An 18,764-nucleotide genomic window follows, 5' to 3' on the forward strand; every position below is an offset into this window, starting at 1 on the left:
TATGCTACTTCGATCTGAGAAGATGCTTGATATGTTTTCTATCTTCTTAAATTTGAAGAGAGTTTGCCTATGTCCCAACATGTGGTTTATCTTTGAAAATGACCCATGTGCACTTGAGAAGAATGTATATTCTGTGGCTTTGGGGTGAAATGTTCTGAAGATGTCAATTAATTCTATCTGATCTAGTGAGTCATTTAGGATTGATGTTTCTTTGCTGATTTTTTGTTTAGAGGATTTGTCCTTTGGTGATAGTGGGGTATTAAAGTCTCCTATTATGATTGTATTGCTGCTAATCTCTCCCTTGATATCCTCCAGGAGTTTTTTGTTTTTTGTTTTTTTGTTTTTTGTTGTTGTTTTTTTTTATGTATTTGGATGCTCCTGTATTGGGTGCATATATGTTTACCAGAGTTATTTCTTCTTGTTGGATTGCTTCCTTTAGTATTATGGAGTGGTCTTCTTTATCTCTTGTTATGTCCTTCACTTTGATATCTAATTTGTCAGATATAAGTATTGCCACCACAGCTTTTTTTTTTTTTTTTCATTGCCATTCGCCTGGGAAACCATTTTCCATTTCTTCATCCTCAGTCTGTGTGCGTCTTTTTTTCTTGTAGACAGAAGATATATGGGTCTTGTTTTCTTATCCAATCTGTTAACCTGTGTCTTTTGATTGGGGCATTTAATCCATTTACATTTAAAATTATTATTATTATTTTAAATATATTTCATTCATTTTTCATAGAGAGGAAGAGAGAGGGATAGAGAGTCAGAAACATTGATGAGAGAGAATCATCAATCAGCTGCCTCTTGCACACTCCCTACTGGTGATGTGCCCGCAGCCAAGGTACATGCCCTTGACCGGACTCAAACCTGGGACCCTTCAGTCTGCAGGCTGCCGCTCTATCCACTGAGCCAAACCGGTTTCAGCTTAAAATTATTATTGATGCCGTGTTTCCCCGAAAATAAGACCTACTTACAGGTTTCCTTCTGAGTGAAATATAAGGCATCCCCCCAAAAATAAGGCCCCTCTAGGCTAAACATGAGAGATTTGGTCCACTGATTCTGAAAGAAATAGAGTAACAAGAAATTCACCAGGAAATTCAAGAATTGGATTGTTATGATGATGTTCCAGAAGATGATGACATGATTGTCATTGAATAAATGAGTAAATTCTTGATACTGTAGGATTCAGTTTGTCTGGTTTGTGTTGACAACTATTGTACTTCCGTACCGTATACAGGTAATAAATTTCCTTTATTTTCATTTAACAATAAATGTGTATTCTTCATGGAAAAATAACACATCCCCTGAAAATAAGACCTAGCGCATCTTTGGGAGCAAAAATTAATATAAGACACTGTCTTATTTTCGGGGAAACAAGGTAGGTACTTATTTTGGTCATTTTTACTCTATACCCCTGTGTTCCTTTTTTGCTTCCTATTTCTTTTTCTTTTTTTCTTTTTTTTTTTAATTTATAGCAGACTTTTTAGCATTTCTTGCATTGCTGGTTTGGTGGTGATAAATTAATTCCCTTAGTCCTTTTTTGTCTGGGAAGCTCCTAATTTCACCTTTAGTTTTGAATGATTTTTTTCCATTGATGGTGACTTGATCTCGAAGCCTGGGCATGTGACCGCCACCAGGGGTCGAACTGGTGACCCGCTGGTACATGGGACGGAAGTCAACCCGCAGTGCCACACCTGCCCAGGCAGAGCGCTTCCTCACCTTTAATTTTGATTGATAGCCTTGTTGGTTACAGAATTCTTGGATTCAGACCCTTCTTTTGCATGAATTTGTATATTTCATTCCATTCCCTCTGGTCTGATGAGTTTCTGTTGAGAAATCAGTTGCTAGTCTGATGGTGGTTCCTTTGTATGTAACTTTCTGTCTCGCTCTGGCCGCTTTTAAGATTCTTACTTCATTGTTGGTTTTTGCCAATTTAATTATAATGTGCGTTGGTGTCAGTCTTTTGGGATTCATTATGCTTGGAACTCTATGAGCTTCTTAAATTTGTGTGGGGTTTTTCTTCCCTAAGTCAGGAAAGTTTTCTGTCATTATTTCTTGAAACAGGTTTTCTATGCCTTAGTTTTCTTTCCTTCTGGAACCTCTATTATGCAGATGTTATTTTGTTTTGTGTTGTCCCAAAGTTTCCTTAGTCTCTCCTCTGTTTTTTTATTTTTTTCTAGAAGCTGCTCTACTTGGGTATTTTTTCCCATCTTGTCTTCTAGCTCACTGATGTGGTCCTTATTTTAGTCTACTCTTGATGTTTTCTATTGAATTCTTTACAGCAGTGATGTCATTTTTCATTTCTTCTTGGGCTCTTGCTCATTTCCTTTTGGTTCTTACTCATATTGTCAAATTTGTCTTCCATTCTTTTTAGCCATCTTATGATCATTACTCTGAATTCAAGCTCTGGTAGGTTGCTTGCTTCTAACTTGTATACTTCCTTTTCTGGTGATGCCTGCTTTTCTTTTATATGCAGGCTGTTTCTTTGTCTCCCCAGGATCTCTCTTTTCAGGATGTCTGGTTATGTAGTTCTCTCCTGCATTGATTTAAAGGCACGAAATACAATACAACCAGGTACAACACACAAGGCACTGAACAGAAATGTGTTTGTAATATCGATATTAATGACCTCCAATAAAGGTAACCATTTGAGAAAGGCAAATCGGGAGGTAGGAGAGATAGGAGAGAAAAACAAACAAACAAACAAACAAAAAAAGAGTGGCAAAATGAAATTGGGAGAAGGAGAAAGAAAAAAAGAGAGAGAGAGAGAAACTAGAACAATACTAAGAGAGAAACGAGGAACTAACTATATATATGGGAAGGAAACTCCAATAGAACAACCCTTAATCACAACAAATGCCAACAACAAGTATCTGGAGATTAATACAACTTACAACACCAACTAATATCAAGCGAGGAAAGGGAAAGCAGAAGGAAAAACTAACTAAAACACAGCTAACAAAAACATACAATCAAACAAAAAGAATAAGGAAAACAATCTCACAAAAAAAAGCATAAAACTTCAATATAGTTAACATTCAACAAACAACTTCAGAAGGTCAGAGAAAAACATTTTTTAAAATATATTTTATTGATTTTTTACAGAGAGGAAGGGAGAGAAATAGAGAGCTAGAAACATCAATGAGAGAGAAACATCGACCAGCTGCCTCTTGCACACCCCCCACTGGGGACGTGCCCGCAACCAACGTACATGCCCTTGACTGGAATCGAACCTGGGACCCCTCAGTCCGCAGACCGACGCTCTACCACTGAACCAAACCGGTTTCGGCTTTTTTTTTTTTTTTTTTTTTTAGGACAGCAAAAAGGGAGGTGTGGAGAGGGGGTTGGAAGTTAGATATATATAAGTAGGGTGAAATTTTAGCAGGGAGTAAACCAAAAGAATACAGAAAATCTAGAGCAGGAAAGGTTAAGATAAACAGGACACCAAAAGGGAAAAGGTTAGGAAGAGAGTGATGGCATAAAGGTAGAGTTGAGGTAGAATAAAGCAATGGTGAAGGAAAGGTGAAAATAGACTGTAGAACACTAATCCCAAAGTAAAATAAAGAGCAACTAATATGACACTTTAAAATAATAATAATGAAAAAAACAAAAGTAAATAAAATAAAAAGATAAAATGGAAGTAGTAATAATGCTGATTACAAATAAAAATGTAAGAATTAAAAAGGTAAAATCAAGTGAGGAAAATGAAAAAAAAAAGTGTCTTGAGTAAATGATGCAAATAATGAAAATAAAAAAATTTAAAATTTAAAAAAAGTAAAATAAAATGTGCAGTAGTAAAGATCATCCACTTCCTCTATTGTTCTGTTTGGCATGCCTGTTTCCCAGTCCAGACAGTATTATAGTTCCCTGCGTTTCACTGGTCCTCAGGGTTGTAATCCAGTCCTGATTTTTAAGCAGGCGTTGCCTTAATTTCTGGTGTTCTTTTATTTTTTATTACATTAGGGTCAATTTGTGATTCAGCCTCTGGGTGGCAGTGTTTCTGGGTTGACTTCCAGGGCTCTAAGGCCTCTCTAGCTTTTTTTTTCTTTGTGACACTCAACTGGTTTGTGGAGGTTGGTGGACAAGTCCAAGCAAACTGCACTCCCCTGAAACTCGTCGGCTATCCCTCCACATCAGATAAAACGGGTTGCTCTTTAGAGATTCCCCCTATTAGGAGCCCCTTTCACAATCACAGGTCACACCAGCCCAACAGCTCGGGGCTTCTCCTTGTAAACAAACACCTCCCCAGTCCTCCAGCTTCTGTGTGCCCTGCACACGCTTCTGTCTTCCGCCAGGACTCACCCTATCCCCGTGAAATCTGACCTTTCCGTGGTGCAGTGGAGAGCTCCTTTGAGTCCAAGCGTTCGCACCACCTGGGACCAGCATTCTGGGGCTCACAGCTGCTCAGTTTCCAACTCATGGTGTTGCTATGAGGGCCAAATACTCTAGCAGTTCTTGACACAAGGCCACCCATTTGAGGGAGGTGCTGGGGGACCCCCACCAGTTCTGATCACCCTATTTCTCCCTATCCCGGACAAGGTGGGCAGCAGGGCTAAACCCATACAAGTGGAACAGGCTGGTGGTGATGCTTGGGATCCATCTCCCTTCCCTCCCACCCATCTCCCTTCCCTCCCTGCTAGGGATGGCTGCCCTGGGACCTACCTTGCTTGTCTCCTGTGAGTACCACACTTTGATGTTTCCTTGCTTGAGACACTGGATGGTTTCAAGGATGCCGTCTGGAGTCTTCGGACCAGTGGAGTGCTCTCCTTGGTCTCCTGAGCTGAGTTCTCTAGGAATGTCCCTTTTGTGGATTATGTGGGCTCTCCTGGTATAATTGGGTCTTGACTACTATTGACCCATTCATGGGTGGGAACAATAGTCAGGCTTAACTTTGACCACGTGTACAGGCTGCTGTGCCACTGCAATCTCAAGATGTCTTATTGGTCTCTGTGGCATCATCTTCCAGACAACCTGAGCACTGTACTCCAGCAATGTTTCTTGTGAGTTATGTGTACCCCCTGTTTAGTTGAGGCTTGATTGCTATTAACCTTTTTGTGGTTGCAGTTAACCTTTCAGAGGCTGGGTGAATATAAGGATAAACAAATCATCGTATAGCCGAAACCGGTTTGGCTCAGTGAATAGAGCATTGGCCTGTGGACTGAAAGGTCCCAGGTTCGATTCCAGCCAATGGCATGTACCTTGGTTGGGGGCACATCTCCAGTGGGGAGTGTGCAGGAGGCAGCTGATCGATGTTTCTCTTTCATCGATGTTTCTAACTCTCTATCCTTCTCCCTTCCTCTCTGTAAAAAATCAATAAAATATATTTTTTAAAAATAAATAAATAAGTAAACCACTGTGTATGAGATGCTATACAGGGGCTGCCCCCTGAAGCAAGTTTGTTTCCAGCAGGGTCTGATACCTATCGGGATCCCCTTTAGGGTGTGCCACTCATGTAGATAGTTGGATTTAGCTCTTGGGTGGGCTTCAGGTGTGGGTTGCTGTCAGATGTGCTATGTAACTGGCCTTGGGCTGCCTGTCTCTATCACACTGTTCATTGTGTCTGCATCTACTATATCTGCATTTACATGGGTGGGGTCAATTTCTTCCAGCTTGTGGCAGATTTTGACAGGATTGAGGCTCACTGAGGGCCTTCTCCACCTGTTAGCTACTCCACCTCACCCATGAGTTTCCTGGTCTTCCTCCAAAGCCTTCCAACAAGGAAGTGTAAAATGAAGTAAGGTTATCCACATACAGGTAGTGGGCATCTTACTTGGGGATCATGCATTCAGGCACTCAATGAGGGGAAAGTAGTCTCCAACTATAATCCGCCTTTGGAAGGATCACTGCAGTTTAGGGTTGTGTATAGCCAACATTCTCTGCAGGAGCAAGTTCAGCCACCCTGGGCTAAATCAAAAGTCTCCTGTTGAGGATGTTGCTGGCCCAGCCCACAGGAAGGGGCAGTCACTTTCCTCAGATCTGAAACAATAGCCAGGGAGAATCTCACACTTCACTCTGAGCCATTTTCCCATTCCCCCACTGAACTGTACCCAGTGGAGTATCTGGTATTGGCAGGGCTCATCCAAACAGTCAACCATTGGGGGTGGTTATGTATGCCAGATAGGAGGGTTATGGCACTCCTTCTTCCCATGCTGGCATGGGCTAAACTCACAGGGGAATCTGAACTTGCCCTCCTCCCAACAAAGCAGCCTCAGAGGCCACCACTTACCTATCTGGCTCCTAGACAGAAGCTTCCTCATGAGACACAGTCTGAAAATCCCAGCTCTGGTATCACTCTCCTGCACCCCCTCACCACCTAACCAAGCAGAAGTGGGAGAAAAATCAGCCCCATGCAGCATTCCTCTCTCTCTGTGAAGTTGGTCCCAGCAGGCCAGGGCTAAAATTTCCAGCTTTTGGCCTCTAAACCCAGCAGAACAGGCCTAATATCCCAGCCCTGTACCATTTCCCTGTGCTACTGAATCTAGCAGGACTGGAGCCAGCCATGCAGCTCAACAAGTTGAGGAAGACAGTTCTTTCCCAAGCCACACAGTTTAGTCACTCACTATTTGGATCTCCACCCACAAATAGAGGGCCTCTTCAAGTCACTGCCAGGTTTAGCCAACAGATCCCTCTGCAGGACCCAGTTACAACAGCATGGGCTTTCCAGCAGTTGGATACCAGAGCAATCTCTCCAGACTCTTCAGACTCTTGCTAAAACAATAGGAGCACTCCTTCACTGAGATGGTGTGGTCAGAGTCTCCAAAGCAGATGGAATTCTCACTAATTTTTTTCACTGTTGATGCTATGCAGGCTGGGTTAGGGATCCTGTGTAGGGTTGAGACCCCATGCTCTTAGGGAGCGGAAGCTATGTAACAGTGATATATCCCTTGAGCTTTTCAGCTTCCCCTGCACCTGCATGAGGGCAAACTCCCCTTCCCCATCTCTGTCCTTTTTAACAGTTTCTATGGCTTTTTCAATACTCCTTTGTTATAATATTCCAGATCAGCTATACTTTAAGTGGTTTTTCAAGTTAATTGTAATTTAGCTATAAATCTGATTTGGGGCTGGGAGCAAGTGGATGCCATTTCCAGACTCTCTGCAACCATCTTGGAATCTCATTTGGGACTTTTTAAAGTCTCATTTTACTTTGCCAATTTTTATTTCATGTATTTTGAAACTGCACTCATACGTATACATTTGTAATTGTTATATTTTACTACATAATGGTTTATTTACTTTTATCATGGACTTTTTGCTTTTACTATAGCCAAATCAATTTTTCCATGGTTATTGTTTATATGTTTTCCATCCTTTTTCTCATAGTTTATTTGTGACTATGTTATTTAAAATATGTCTCTTATAGACTGAACATATTTGAATGTTGATTTTTAAGCATTCTAATAATTTTTGCCTTTTCATTGCAATGTTTAGTTCATTTATATTTAACACACTTAAAAGTATTGTTGGATTTTGGGCTGCCATTTTGGTATTTGTTTTCTGTGTGCCTAATCTGTTGAGGTTTTTTTAAAATTTAATAGGCTTTATATTATAGGGGAGTTTTTGGTTCACAGTACAAATGAGGAGAGAGTCGCAATTTACCCCTACTCTACTACACATGCATAATATCTCCCACTATTAACATCTTTCACCAGAGTGATACCTTTGTTACAATCAAGAAACCCACACTGATACATCATTATCTCCCAAAGTTCATAGTTTACATTAGTGTTCATTCTTGCTGTTGTGTGTTCTATACATATTGAAAAGTGTATGATGGCATATATCCACCGTTATTATCCACCAATATAGTATTGTACAGAACAGTTTTACTGCCCTAAAAATCTTCTGTACTCTACGTACTCATCACTTCCTCTCCTCTAATCTCGGGCATCCTCTAATCTTTTTACTGTCTCAATAAATTTGCTTTTGCCTTGTATAGTTGAAATGATAAAGTATGTAGCCTTTGATTGATGTCTTACACTTCATAATATTCATTAAGGTTCCTTCTAACATGTTTTTGTTCATCTTTTTCTAATTCTCTTTTATTTTGTGTCAAATACATTTTAATAATATATTTTTATTTATCTATTGGCATTTTAGTTACCTCTGCATTATTTTGTTATTGCTTTAAGGAATACAAAATGCATCTTTAAAAAAAAAAATTTATTACAGAGAGGAAAGGAGAGAGAAAGATAGAAACATCAATGATGAGAGAGAATCATTGATCAGCTGCCTCTTGCACATCCCTTGCTGGAGATTGAGCCCACAACCCAATGGTTCATAGATCGATGCTCACCCACTTAAGCACACCGGCCAGGCAAAGCATGCATCTTTAACTCATTTTGATTTACTTAGAGATAATACTGAATTACTAAAGGAATATAAATCAATCTTATAACATTATAGATATGTTTCCTGACATCCCCATCTTTTGTTTTTTGGGTTTGTTTTGGTCTTGGTTTTGCCATGTATGGGATATTTATGTTTGTAAAATAAATAAATAAAATTTGAAAAAATAAGTTTCAAATGCTTATTTTAAATCGAAGACCTACAACCCACAAGCCAAATCCAAACTGATATCTGCCTTTGTACAAACTGTAAGTTAGGAATGGTTTTTATAGTTCACAAATGTTTGAAAAGTGCAAAAGTAAAATATTTCTGTTCTATGAAAGTTTTATGAAATTCAGATTTAGTGTCCATACATGAAATTTTATTGAAACACAACTTTGCTCATTCATTTTATATATTGTTATGGTTGCCTTTATGCTAAAAGAACAGAAAATGTTCACCAACACCTGCTTAACATAGTCATGTCTTTTAAAGAAGGAAAGAAATTAATATTTATAGCTCTCTTTCTCCGCCATCGAGGTGCACGCTTGCCTCTCCCTCACCATGTCTTCCCACAAGACTTTCAGGATCAAGAGGTTCCTGGCCAAGAAACAAAAGCAGAATCGGCCCATTCCCCAATGGATTCAGATGAAAACTGGTAATAAAATCAGGTACAACTCGGGGCGGAGCTTGAAGATGGCGACCGAACAGTCGGACTTGTTCTGACTCTGGTCCCAGAACAGATAGAAGCAGCATCTGAATCGCTCAGGGAATGTTGATTGGCAGCTAAGGGGCAGCGGAATTATCAAGGAAGGTAAGGAAAGGTCCGCTGGACAGGATTTCCTGACCAAGAGGCCAGCACTGCCGCGGCCACGGCGAGCTCTCCCGGCAAGCTCTCCCAGAGGGAAGGCTGCGCCATCTTACCAGGAAAGGAGGAGCTTCTCTGAGGCCTGGAAAACCCACAGTGGAGAAGTCCGTCGAGCAGTTGAGACGCCTGAATCAGCGCAAACACGTGGATTTGGGGGAGTTCTTCGGTCACCCACGGAAAGATCAGAGTTTGCGGGGACAGCCTGGGGGATCGGGGTCCCTCGGTGCAGGCAGCTATGGTAGCGGGGGAGCTCCGGCCCCTCCCCCACTGTAGCCGGGAGCACGCACTACCGCCCGCCGAGCGGCACCCAAAGAAGGCTGCAGCGACACCTAGTGCTGGGTTTGACGTAATCCTTCCCAGAAGTGGGACTTTTTTAAAACGCCAGGGGACACTGGACAGAGTGTTAAGAATTGCGGCTGTCCCGCCAAGGGCGGAACATCTGGACACCTTGGCGCCTGATTCCCTTCACCCCCTTGCTTCTGAATACTAGGGAAGGACTGCCCAGTTGGGCATATCCGGGGAAATTGCAGGGGGAAATTGCCTTCCTGGAAACAAGGGATTTGAGCCAGAAGAGATAGTCTGGGAGCCAGCTGGCACCCTGCCAGCTAGAGCCATAGAGAAAGAAGGCCAGAGCAACCAAAAAGACTGGGAGGTCAAACCGGTAACACTGACACCTAAGAACTGAATTACAAACTGCCTTTTTTTTTTTTCTCTTTTCTTTTCTTTTATCTTTTAATTAATAAAAAATAAATGGACACAAATAACTAAGATATAGCCTACTTAAAATTAAGGATTACCTTACAAATCTGAGGTGCAGTGGAATGCTGGGATCTGCAAGACTGTCTGGGCCGAGAATCAGGAGTGCCAAATACATTAACAGAGGAAGTGAATGACCACTACTGGACATTTTTATGCTAATTTTACTATTCTTTATTTTATTTTCATTTTTTATATCTTTTATTTAATTTTCATTTTTTATATCTTTTACTTAAGAAACAATTTTTTTCTTTTTTCCTTACTTGATTTTACCTTTTTAATTATTACATTTTTCAATCTCTATCATCACTATTACTACTGCTATTTTGCAATTTTTGTTTCGTTTTTTTTCTTTTCTTTTTTTCTTTTTTCCACTCCAGTACCATTTTATTTTATTTTTTTATTTTACATTGGGAGTAACCTTCATTCTATTTTAATCTCTACTATAGCATCATTCAACCCTATCTCAACTCGACCTTTACACCATCACTCTCTTACTAAATTTTACCCTTTTAGTCTCTGGTTTATCCTATCCTTTTCCGGCTTTAGTTTTTCCTCTATTCTTTCTGTATACCCCCTGCTAAAACTCTCACTATACTTATAGACCTAAGTTCCAACCCCTGATCCAAGTGTATAAATACCAATCTCTGCACTATATTAACTAGTTAAAAAAAAAAAAAAAAAAAAAAAAAAGTGTTCTCCCCTCTATCCTTTTCGCATTGTTTGAGTGAAGGTTGATTATTGTGAATTTTTATGCTTGTTAGTGAAATTGTTATGCTTATTACTGTGTTGTTATTGTTGCTTTGTATTTAAAAAAAATCCTCTGTTTTTGTTTGTTTCTTTTACTTCTGTATATCATAGCCTTACTTTTAATAATAGGGGATATTGTAGTTTGTATTAATCTCCAAGTATTGTTACTGGTATTGGCTGGGTTCAGTGGTTGTTCTATGGCAATTTTATCGACATATATATAGTTTGTTTCCCATTTCTCTTTTAGTTTGCTTCTTCTCTCTCTCTCTCTCTCTCTCTCTCTCTCTCTCTCTCTCTCTCTCTATCTCTCTTCTTTATTTCCCTGTTTTCCAACTTAATTTTGTCATTACTTTTTTCACTCTTTTTCTATCTCTTTATCCCTCTTTTTTTTATTTTATTTACTTAATTTTTTAAAAATTTTAATTTTTACTTTTTTAAATTTTTCTTTATTTTATTTTTACCTTTCTTCCTTCTCTCCTATCCCCTAAGTTGCCTTTCTCTAGTGGTCACCTTTATTAGAAGTTATTAATATTGTAAATACATTCCTGTTAAATGCCTCTTGTGTTGTACCTGGTAGTGTTGTATTTTGAACCTTTAAATCAACGCAGGAGAAGGAACACCACATAACCAGACATCCTGAGAAGAGAGGCCATGGGGAGACAAAAACATAGTCCGCACGTGAAAGAAAAGCAGGCATCACCAGAAAAGGAAGTAAATGAGTCAGAGGTAAGCAGCCTACCATAGCAAGAATTCAGAATAATGATCATAGGATGGCTAAAAAGAATGGAAGAGAAATTGACAATAACCAAGAAGAAATGAGGAAGAACCATGAGGAATTGAAGAAGAACCATGAGGAATTGAAGAAGAACCAAGAAGAAATGAAAAATGACATCGCTACCATGAAGAACTCAATAGAAAGCATCAAGAGTAGACTAGATGAAGCAGAGGACCGCATCAATGAGCTAGAAGATAAGATGGAAAAAAATACCCAAGTAGAGCAGCTTCTAGAAAAAAGGATTAAAAAGCTGGAGGAGAGCCTACGGGAGCTTTGGGACAATACAAAACAAAATCATATTCGAATAATAGGGGTTCCAGAAGGAAAGGAAACTGAGGTAGACATGGAAAAAGTATTTCAAGAAATAATGACAGAAAACTTTCCTCAAATAGAGAAGAAAAAACCCACACAAATCCAAGATGCTCACAGAGTCCCATGCAAAATGAATCCCAGCAGACAGACTCTAAGGCACATTATAATCAAATCGGCAAACAACAACGACAAAGTAAGAATCTTAAAAGCAGTCAGAGAGAGACAGAAAGTTACATACAAAGGAACCCCCATCAGACTAGCAACTGATTTCTCAACAGAAACTTATCAGGTCAGAAGGGAATGGGATGAAATATACAAAGTCATGCAAAGGAAGGGTCTGAATCCAAGAATACTGTACCCAGCAAGGCTATCAATCAAAATTGAAGGGGAAATCAGGAGCTTCACAGACAAAAAAAAGACTGAAGGAATTTATCTCCACCAAACCAGCAATGCAAGAAATGCTAAAGGGTCTACTGTAAAAATAAACAAATAGGAAGTGAAGAAGGAACACAGGTATAGAATAAAAATGGCGTCAAATGTGTACCTATCAATAATAACCTTAAATGTAAATGGATTACCGTATTTTTCAGACCATAAGACGCACTTTTTTTCCCCCAGAACTGGGGGGAACAAGTCCCTGCGTCTTATGGTCCAAATATAGCCTACACATATACTTTAAAAAAAAAGTTTTTTTACTTCCCCGGCTCTGTGTGGTCTCTGTGTGCTTGCCCGGCTCTAAAATGGTTCTAAATGCTGCTGTTTACTTTACAGGGTTGATTACATGTGTTTATGATGTTGGGTTTTAATGCACATAAAATATTTTAGGACACTATTTGTTTCAGAATCTTTTTTTCTTCATATCCCTTCTCTCAAAACTGCTGCGTCCTATGGTCCGGTGCGTCTTATGGTTCGAAAAATACGGTAAATACTCCAATCAAAAGACATAGGGTAACAGATTGGATAAGAAAACAAGACTCATACATCTGTTGTCTACAAGAAACCCACCTCAGGAAAAAAGATGCACACAGACTGAGGGTGAAGGGATGGAAAAAAGTTTTCCAGGCAAATGGAAATGAAAAAAAAGCTGGGGTAGCAATACTTATATCTGACAAATTAGATCTCAGAGTGAAGGACATAATAAGAGATAATGAAGGCCACTTCATAATACTAAAGGGAACAATTCAACAAGAAGAAATAACCCTGGTAAATATATATGAACCATATACAGGAGCAACCAAATACATAAAAAAAAAAACTGCTGGAGGACATTAAGAGAGAGATTAATAGCATTACAATCATAGTAGGAGATTTTAATACCCCACTGTCACCCCTGGACAAATCATCTAAACAAAAAATTAGCAAAGAAATATCAATGCTAAATGACTCACTAGACCACATGGAATTAATTGACATCTTTAGAACACTCCACCCCAAAGCCACAGAATATACATTCTTCTCAAGTGCACATGGGATATTCTCAAAAATAGAACAAATTTTGGGACATAGGCAAAGTCTCTTCAAATTCAAGAAGATAGAAATCATATCAAGTATCTTCTCAGACCATAAAGGCATAAAACTGGAAATTAACTACAATAAAAATAATCCAAAGAAATCAAACACATGGAGACTAAACAGCATGCTATTAAACAAGGACTGGGTTGCCAGAGAAATCAAGGAAGAAATTAAAAACATCCTGGAAACAAATGACAATGAAAACACAACAATCCAAAATCTATGGGACACAGCAAAAGCAGTTTTGAGAGGGAAGTTCATATCCTTACAAACCTATTGCAAAAAACTAGGAAAAGGGTAACAGATGATCTAACTCTACAACTCAAAGAGTTAGAAAAGGAGCAACAAGAAAAGCCCAGTGTAAGCAGAAGGAATGAAATAACAAAAATCAGAGCACAGATAAACGACATAGAGACCAAAAAAACAATACATAAGATCAACAAAACCAAGAGCTGGTTCTTTGAAAGAATAAACAAGATAGATGAACCTCTAGCCAGGCTAACCAAGAAACAAAGAGAGAGGACCCAAATAAACAAAATCAGAAATGAAAGAGGTGAAATAACAACAGACCCTACCGAAATACAATGGATTGTTACAAAATACCACGAACAACTCTATTCCAACAAACTGAACAACCTGGAGGAAATGGACATATTCCTAGAAAAATATAAACTTCCAAAACTCGATCAGGAAGAATCTAAAAATCTCAATAGACCAGTGACTTGGGAAGAAATTAAAACAGTCATCCAAAAGCTTCCAGCAAACAAAAGCCCAGGGCCAGATGGCTTCACAGGAGAGTTTTACCAAACATTCAAGGAAGAACTAAAACCTATCCTCCTCAGACTATTCCAAAAAATTCAAGAGGAAGGAACACTTCCGAACTCCTTTTATGAAGCCAGCATCACCCTAATACCAAAACCAGATAAAGACAACTCAATGAAAGAGAATTACAGGCCAATATCCCTCATGAACATAGATGCCAAAATCCTCAACAAAATTCTAGCAAATCGACTCCAGAAGAACATCACAAAGATCATACACCATGACCAAGTAGGACTTATTCCAGGAATGCAAGGATGGTACAATATCCGCAAATCAAAAAACGTGATACATCACATAAACAAATTGAAAGATAAAAAATTATAGTCGTATCAATTGATGCAGAAAAAGCATTTGATAAAATCCAACACCGTTTCCTGATAAAAACTCTTAACAAGGTGGGAGTACAAGGATCATACCTCAACATAATAAAAGCTATATATGATAAACCCACAGCCAACATTATACTCAATGGGCAAAAACTAAAACCATTCCCTCTAAGAACAGGAACAAGGCAGGGATGCCCACTCTCGCCACTCCTGTTGACATAGTACTGGAGGTGCTAGCCATTGCAATTAGACAAGAAGAGGAAATAAAAGGCATCCAAATTGGAAAAGAAGAAGTAAAGTTATCCTTATTTGCAGATGACATGATATTGTACATAAAAAACCCAAAAGACTCCATTAAAAAACTAATTGACTTAATAAATGAATTTGGCAATGTAGCAGGATACAAAATTAACGCCAAGAAATCCATGGCATTTCTATACACCAACAGTGAAACTACAGAAACAGAGACTAAAAAAGCAATTCCATTTACCATCGCACCAAAAAAATTAAGATACTTAGGAATAAATTTAACTAAGGAAGTAAAGGACCTATATGCAGAATACTACACGACACTGAAAAAAGAGATAGAGGAAGATGTAAGGAGATGGAAGAACATACCATGTTCATGGATTGGTAGAATCAACATCATCAAAATGTCTATACTTCCTAAAGCAATCTATAGGTTCAATGCACTCCCCATTAAAATACCAACGACATATTTCACTGACCTAGAAAGAACTCTCCAAAAGTTTATTTGGAACAATAAAAGACCCCGAATAGCCACAGCAATCCTGAGAAAGAAGGGTAAAGTAGGAGGGATCTCAATACCAGACTTCAAACTGTATTACAAAGCCACTGTTCTCAAAACAGCCTGGTACTGGCACAAGAACAGACATATAGATCAATGGAATAGAATTGAGAACCCAGATATCAACCCAAATCACTATGCTCAATTAATTTTTGACAAAGGAGGCACGAATATACAATGGAGTCAAGACAGTTTCTTCAATAAATGGTGTTGGGAAAATTGGGCAGACACATGCAAAAGAATGAAACTAGATCACCAACTTACACCATACACAAAAATAAACTCAAAATGGATACAGGACTTAAACATCAGACGGGAAACCATAAAAATACTAGAAGCATCCACAGGCAGCAAAATCTCAGACGTATGCCAAAAGAACTTCTTCACTGATACTGCCCCTAGGGCAATGGAAGCTAAAGAGAAAATAAACAAATGGGACTACATCAAAATAAAAAGCTTTTTTACTGCAAAAGAAACCATCAACAAAACAACAACAAGAAAGCCCACGGTGTGGGAGAACATATTTGCAAATAACACCACTGATAAAGGTTTAATCTCCAACATCTACAGACAGCTGATACAACTAAATAAAAGGAAGATGAATGATCCAATTAAGAAATGGGCAATGGACCTAAATAGAATATTTTCAAAAGAAGACAGAAGAAAGGCCAAAAAGCACATGAAAACATGCTCAAAGTCACTAATTATATGAGAGATGCAAATCAAAACAACAATGCAGTACCATCTCACACTTGTCAGAATGGCCAACATCAACAAATCAACAAACGACAAGTGTTGGCGAGGTTGCAGAGAAAAAGGAACCCTCGTGCACTGCTGGTGGGAATGCAGACTGGTGCAACCACTGTGGAGAACAGTGTGGAGTTTCCTCAAAAAACTGAAAATGGAACTCCCATTTGACCCAGTAATCCCACTCCTAGGAATATATCCCAAGAAACTAGAAACACCAATCAGAAAGGATATATGCACCCCTATGTTCATAGCAGCACAATCTACAATAGCCAGAATTTGGAAACAGCCTAGGTGCCCGTCAGCAGATGATTGGATCCAAAAACTATGGTACATCTACACAATGGAATACTATGTTGCCATAAAAAAGAAGGAATTCTCATTATTTGCAGCAACCTGGATGGAATTGGAGAACATCATGCTGAGTGAAATAAGCCAATCAATGAAAGAGAAACACCACATGACCCCACTCATTTGTGGATAATAAAGATCATTATAAACTGATGAACCAAAAGATAGATATAGAGACAGTAAAGCAACAAGCAGACTGTCAAATTACAGTGGGGAGGGGAGGAGGATCTGGGGGAGATAATAGATCAACCGAAGGACTTGTATACATGCATATAAATACAACCAATGGACATAAAACTCTGGGGAGGGAGGGGATTAGTGGGAGGGAGGGAGGGAGGGGTGAAAAAAATCAATAAAATATGTAGAAAAAAATAATAATAAAATAAAAATAATAAAAAATAAATAAAATAAAATCAGGTACAACTCGAAGCGGAGACATTGGAGAAGAACCAAACTGGGCTTATGAGAACTCACTCATGACAGATGACTCACATATTTATGCTGTATCCAGGTTGCCTACACCTTTAAATGATTGAAAAGATGCTACCATCTGGACTGTTGGAGCATTTTAATTGGAGAATTAATGGACTTGTGATTTTGCTCTATTGATTTTTTTTTCCCTTCTGCAACAGTAGGATGGTTCAGTAATAAATGTGTGAGATCTTTAAAAAAAAAAAAAAGAAAAGAAAAGAAAAGAAAAGAAATTAATATTTATAGTCTTGCTTATATAAATTTTTTTATCCTCTTCATTCCTTCCTAAAGATCTTAGTTAACATTGGGTGACATTTTTTATCTTTAATCTGAAAAACTTCCTTTACGTGGTTCAGTAATGTTATTGATGAATTCTCTCAGAATTTATTTGACAAGAGCTTTATGTTGTCTTTTTTTTAATAGATAATTTTGCTGAAAATATCATTGGTTGACGTTATCTTTGACTTTTAACAATTTGATTAGGGTTTTCCAGGGTGTGGTTTTTTATTTTTGTCCTTTTGAGATTCATTATGCTTTACTGGTACGTAAGCTAAAGTTTTTGCTAACAATGAATGTGCTAGGCATTATTACTTAAATTTTTTTAAGCTCTTTTTTTCTCTCTTTGTGGCACACTAATTACATCTGTGTTGGGTTATTTTGAAATTGACTCAGATCTCTGATTCTATTAATTTTTCCTTATTCTTTATTATTTCTATTCAGATTGCTTACTTTCTATTGACCTGTTTAAAAAGTTGCTGATTCTTTTTTTCTATTTCTGACCTGCTATTGAATCTATGTGGTGAATTTTTCATATGAGTTATTATACTTTTAATTCTAGTATTTTATTTGGTACTTTTTTAATAGTTTATATTCTGGCACTCCATGCCAATTTTTCCATTATTTCTTTGAAACATTTCAGACAAATACGAAGTCTTTTTGGGCAAAATACCACATAATAGCACACTAATGACTTAGTCACTCTGTCTTTTTCTGAATATGGGTCATTTTCTTCCTTCTTTATTTTTGTTTTGTTTTCTTTGTATGTCCAGTAATTTTTTCTAAAAAAATTACTTTGTTAATACTTATAGTAATTAAAAATCAGTTATATCTATTATTCTAATGATTATTGTGTGTGTTTTCTAGCAGACGATTCACTTAGTTGGATTCAAGCTTCATATTCTGCCCTACTGTGCCCCCCGACCCCCATCCTCAATTTCCACTTCAAGTATGAAGCAGTTTATATATTAGCTTAGTTTTTTAAACTCCAGCTACTGCTTTTTACCCTGGCCCCCTAAGGAGAGGTAGGTCTCCTCCTCATGTTTTTTTAGCTCTCAGGCAATGAATTGATGAGTGCTTCTACATAGATTTGGGGGCTTACTTTCTACTATTTTCTTTTTCCCAGGGATTTACCCTTTATACTATCTTACTGTTTTGTCAGCCTCAATTTGTAAAACCTGAGCCTGTAAGAATTACTTTTTCTTCTCTTTGAGCTATCAACAAGTTGTGAAATTCTGATATAAAAAATACAGAAATTTCAATCTCATTAGGAACACTTTTATTTTTTAAAACTCTTTTCTGATATCTTTATGTCTGCTTTTCCTAAGCCCTCTGTGATCTATACAACAATTGCTTAGTTTAACTCAATCTGGAGTTCTGGCAGGATTTAGACTCAGATTTTAGTTCTCATCTGTTCTACAGTTCTCTTACTTTCAGAATTCATCCCTAATCTCCAGCTCGTTTGCCATCCAGTTCTATTCTGTACCACTTTTGAAGAAGTATTCTTGGATTTTCTACCTTAAGAGAAGGCCAAGGAGGGACCTCAGGAAGTTGGCTGGCTGGGGAGGGACCGCAGGAGGGCTCCAGGGCATGTCCAGCCTGTCTCCCCCAATCCCAATTGGCTGGACCACAGCAGCAAGCTAACCTACTGGCCGGGCCATCTGC

At 38.4% G+C, this 18,764-nt stretch overlaps 2 protein-coding genes across 4 annotated transcripts in view; both read left to right on the top strand.

Moving 5' to 3' along the window:
• ZNF567 (zinc finger protein 567) overlaps nucleotides 1-18,764 on the top strand; it is a 59,730-nt gene that overhangs the window by 32,996 nt on the left and 7,970 nt on the right. The window lies entirely within an intron of this gene.
• LOC118720454 (60S ribosomal protein L39-like) lies at nucleotides 8,849-17,052 on the top strand. The gene is made up of 2 exons (XM_036440365.2): nucleotides 8,849-8,996; nucleotides 16,770-17,052. The coding sequence occupies exons 1-2, from the start codon at nucleotides 8,890-8,892 to the stop codon at nucleotides 16,816-16,818; spliced, it is 156 nt and encodes a 51-aa protein (XP_036296258.1). The 5' UTR covers nucleotides 8,849-8,889; the 3' UTR covers nucleotides 16,819-17,052.

Source organism: Pipistrellus kuhlii, unplaced genomic scaffold (assembly GCF_014108245.1).
Source record: "Pipistrellus kuhlii isolate mPipKuh1 unplaced genomic scaffold, mPipKuh1.p scaffold_m20_p_17, whole genome shotgun sequence".
Lineage (NCBI taxonomy): Eukaryota > Metazoa > Chordata > Mammalia > Chiroptera > Vespertilionidae > Pipistrellus > Pipistrellus kuhlii.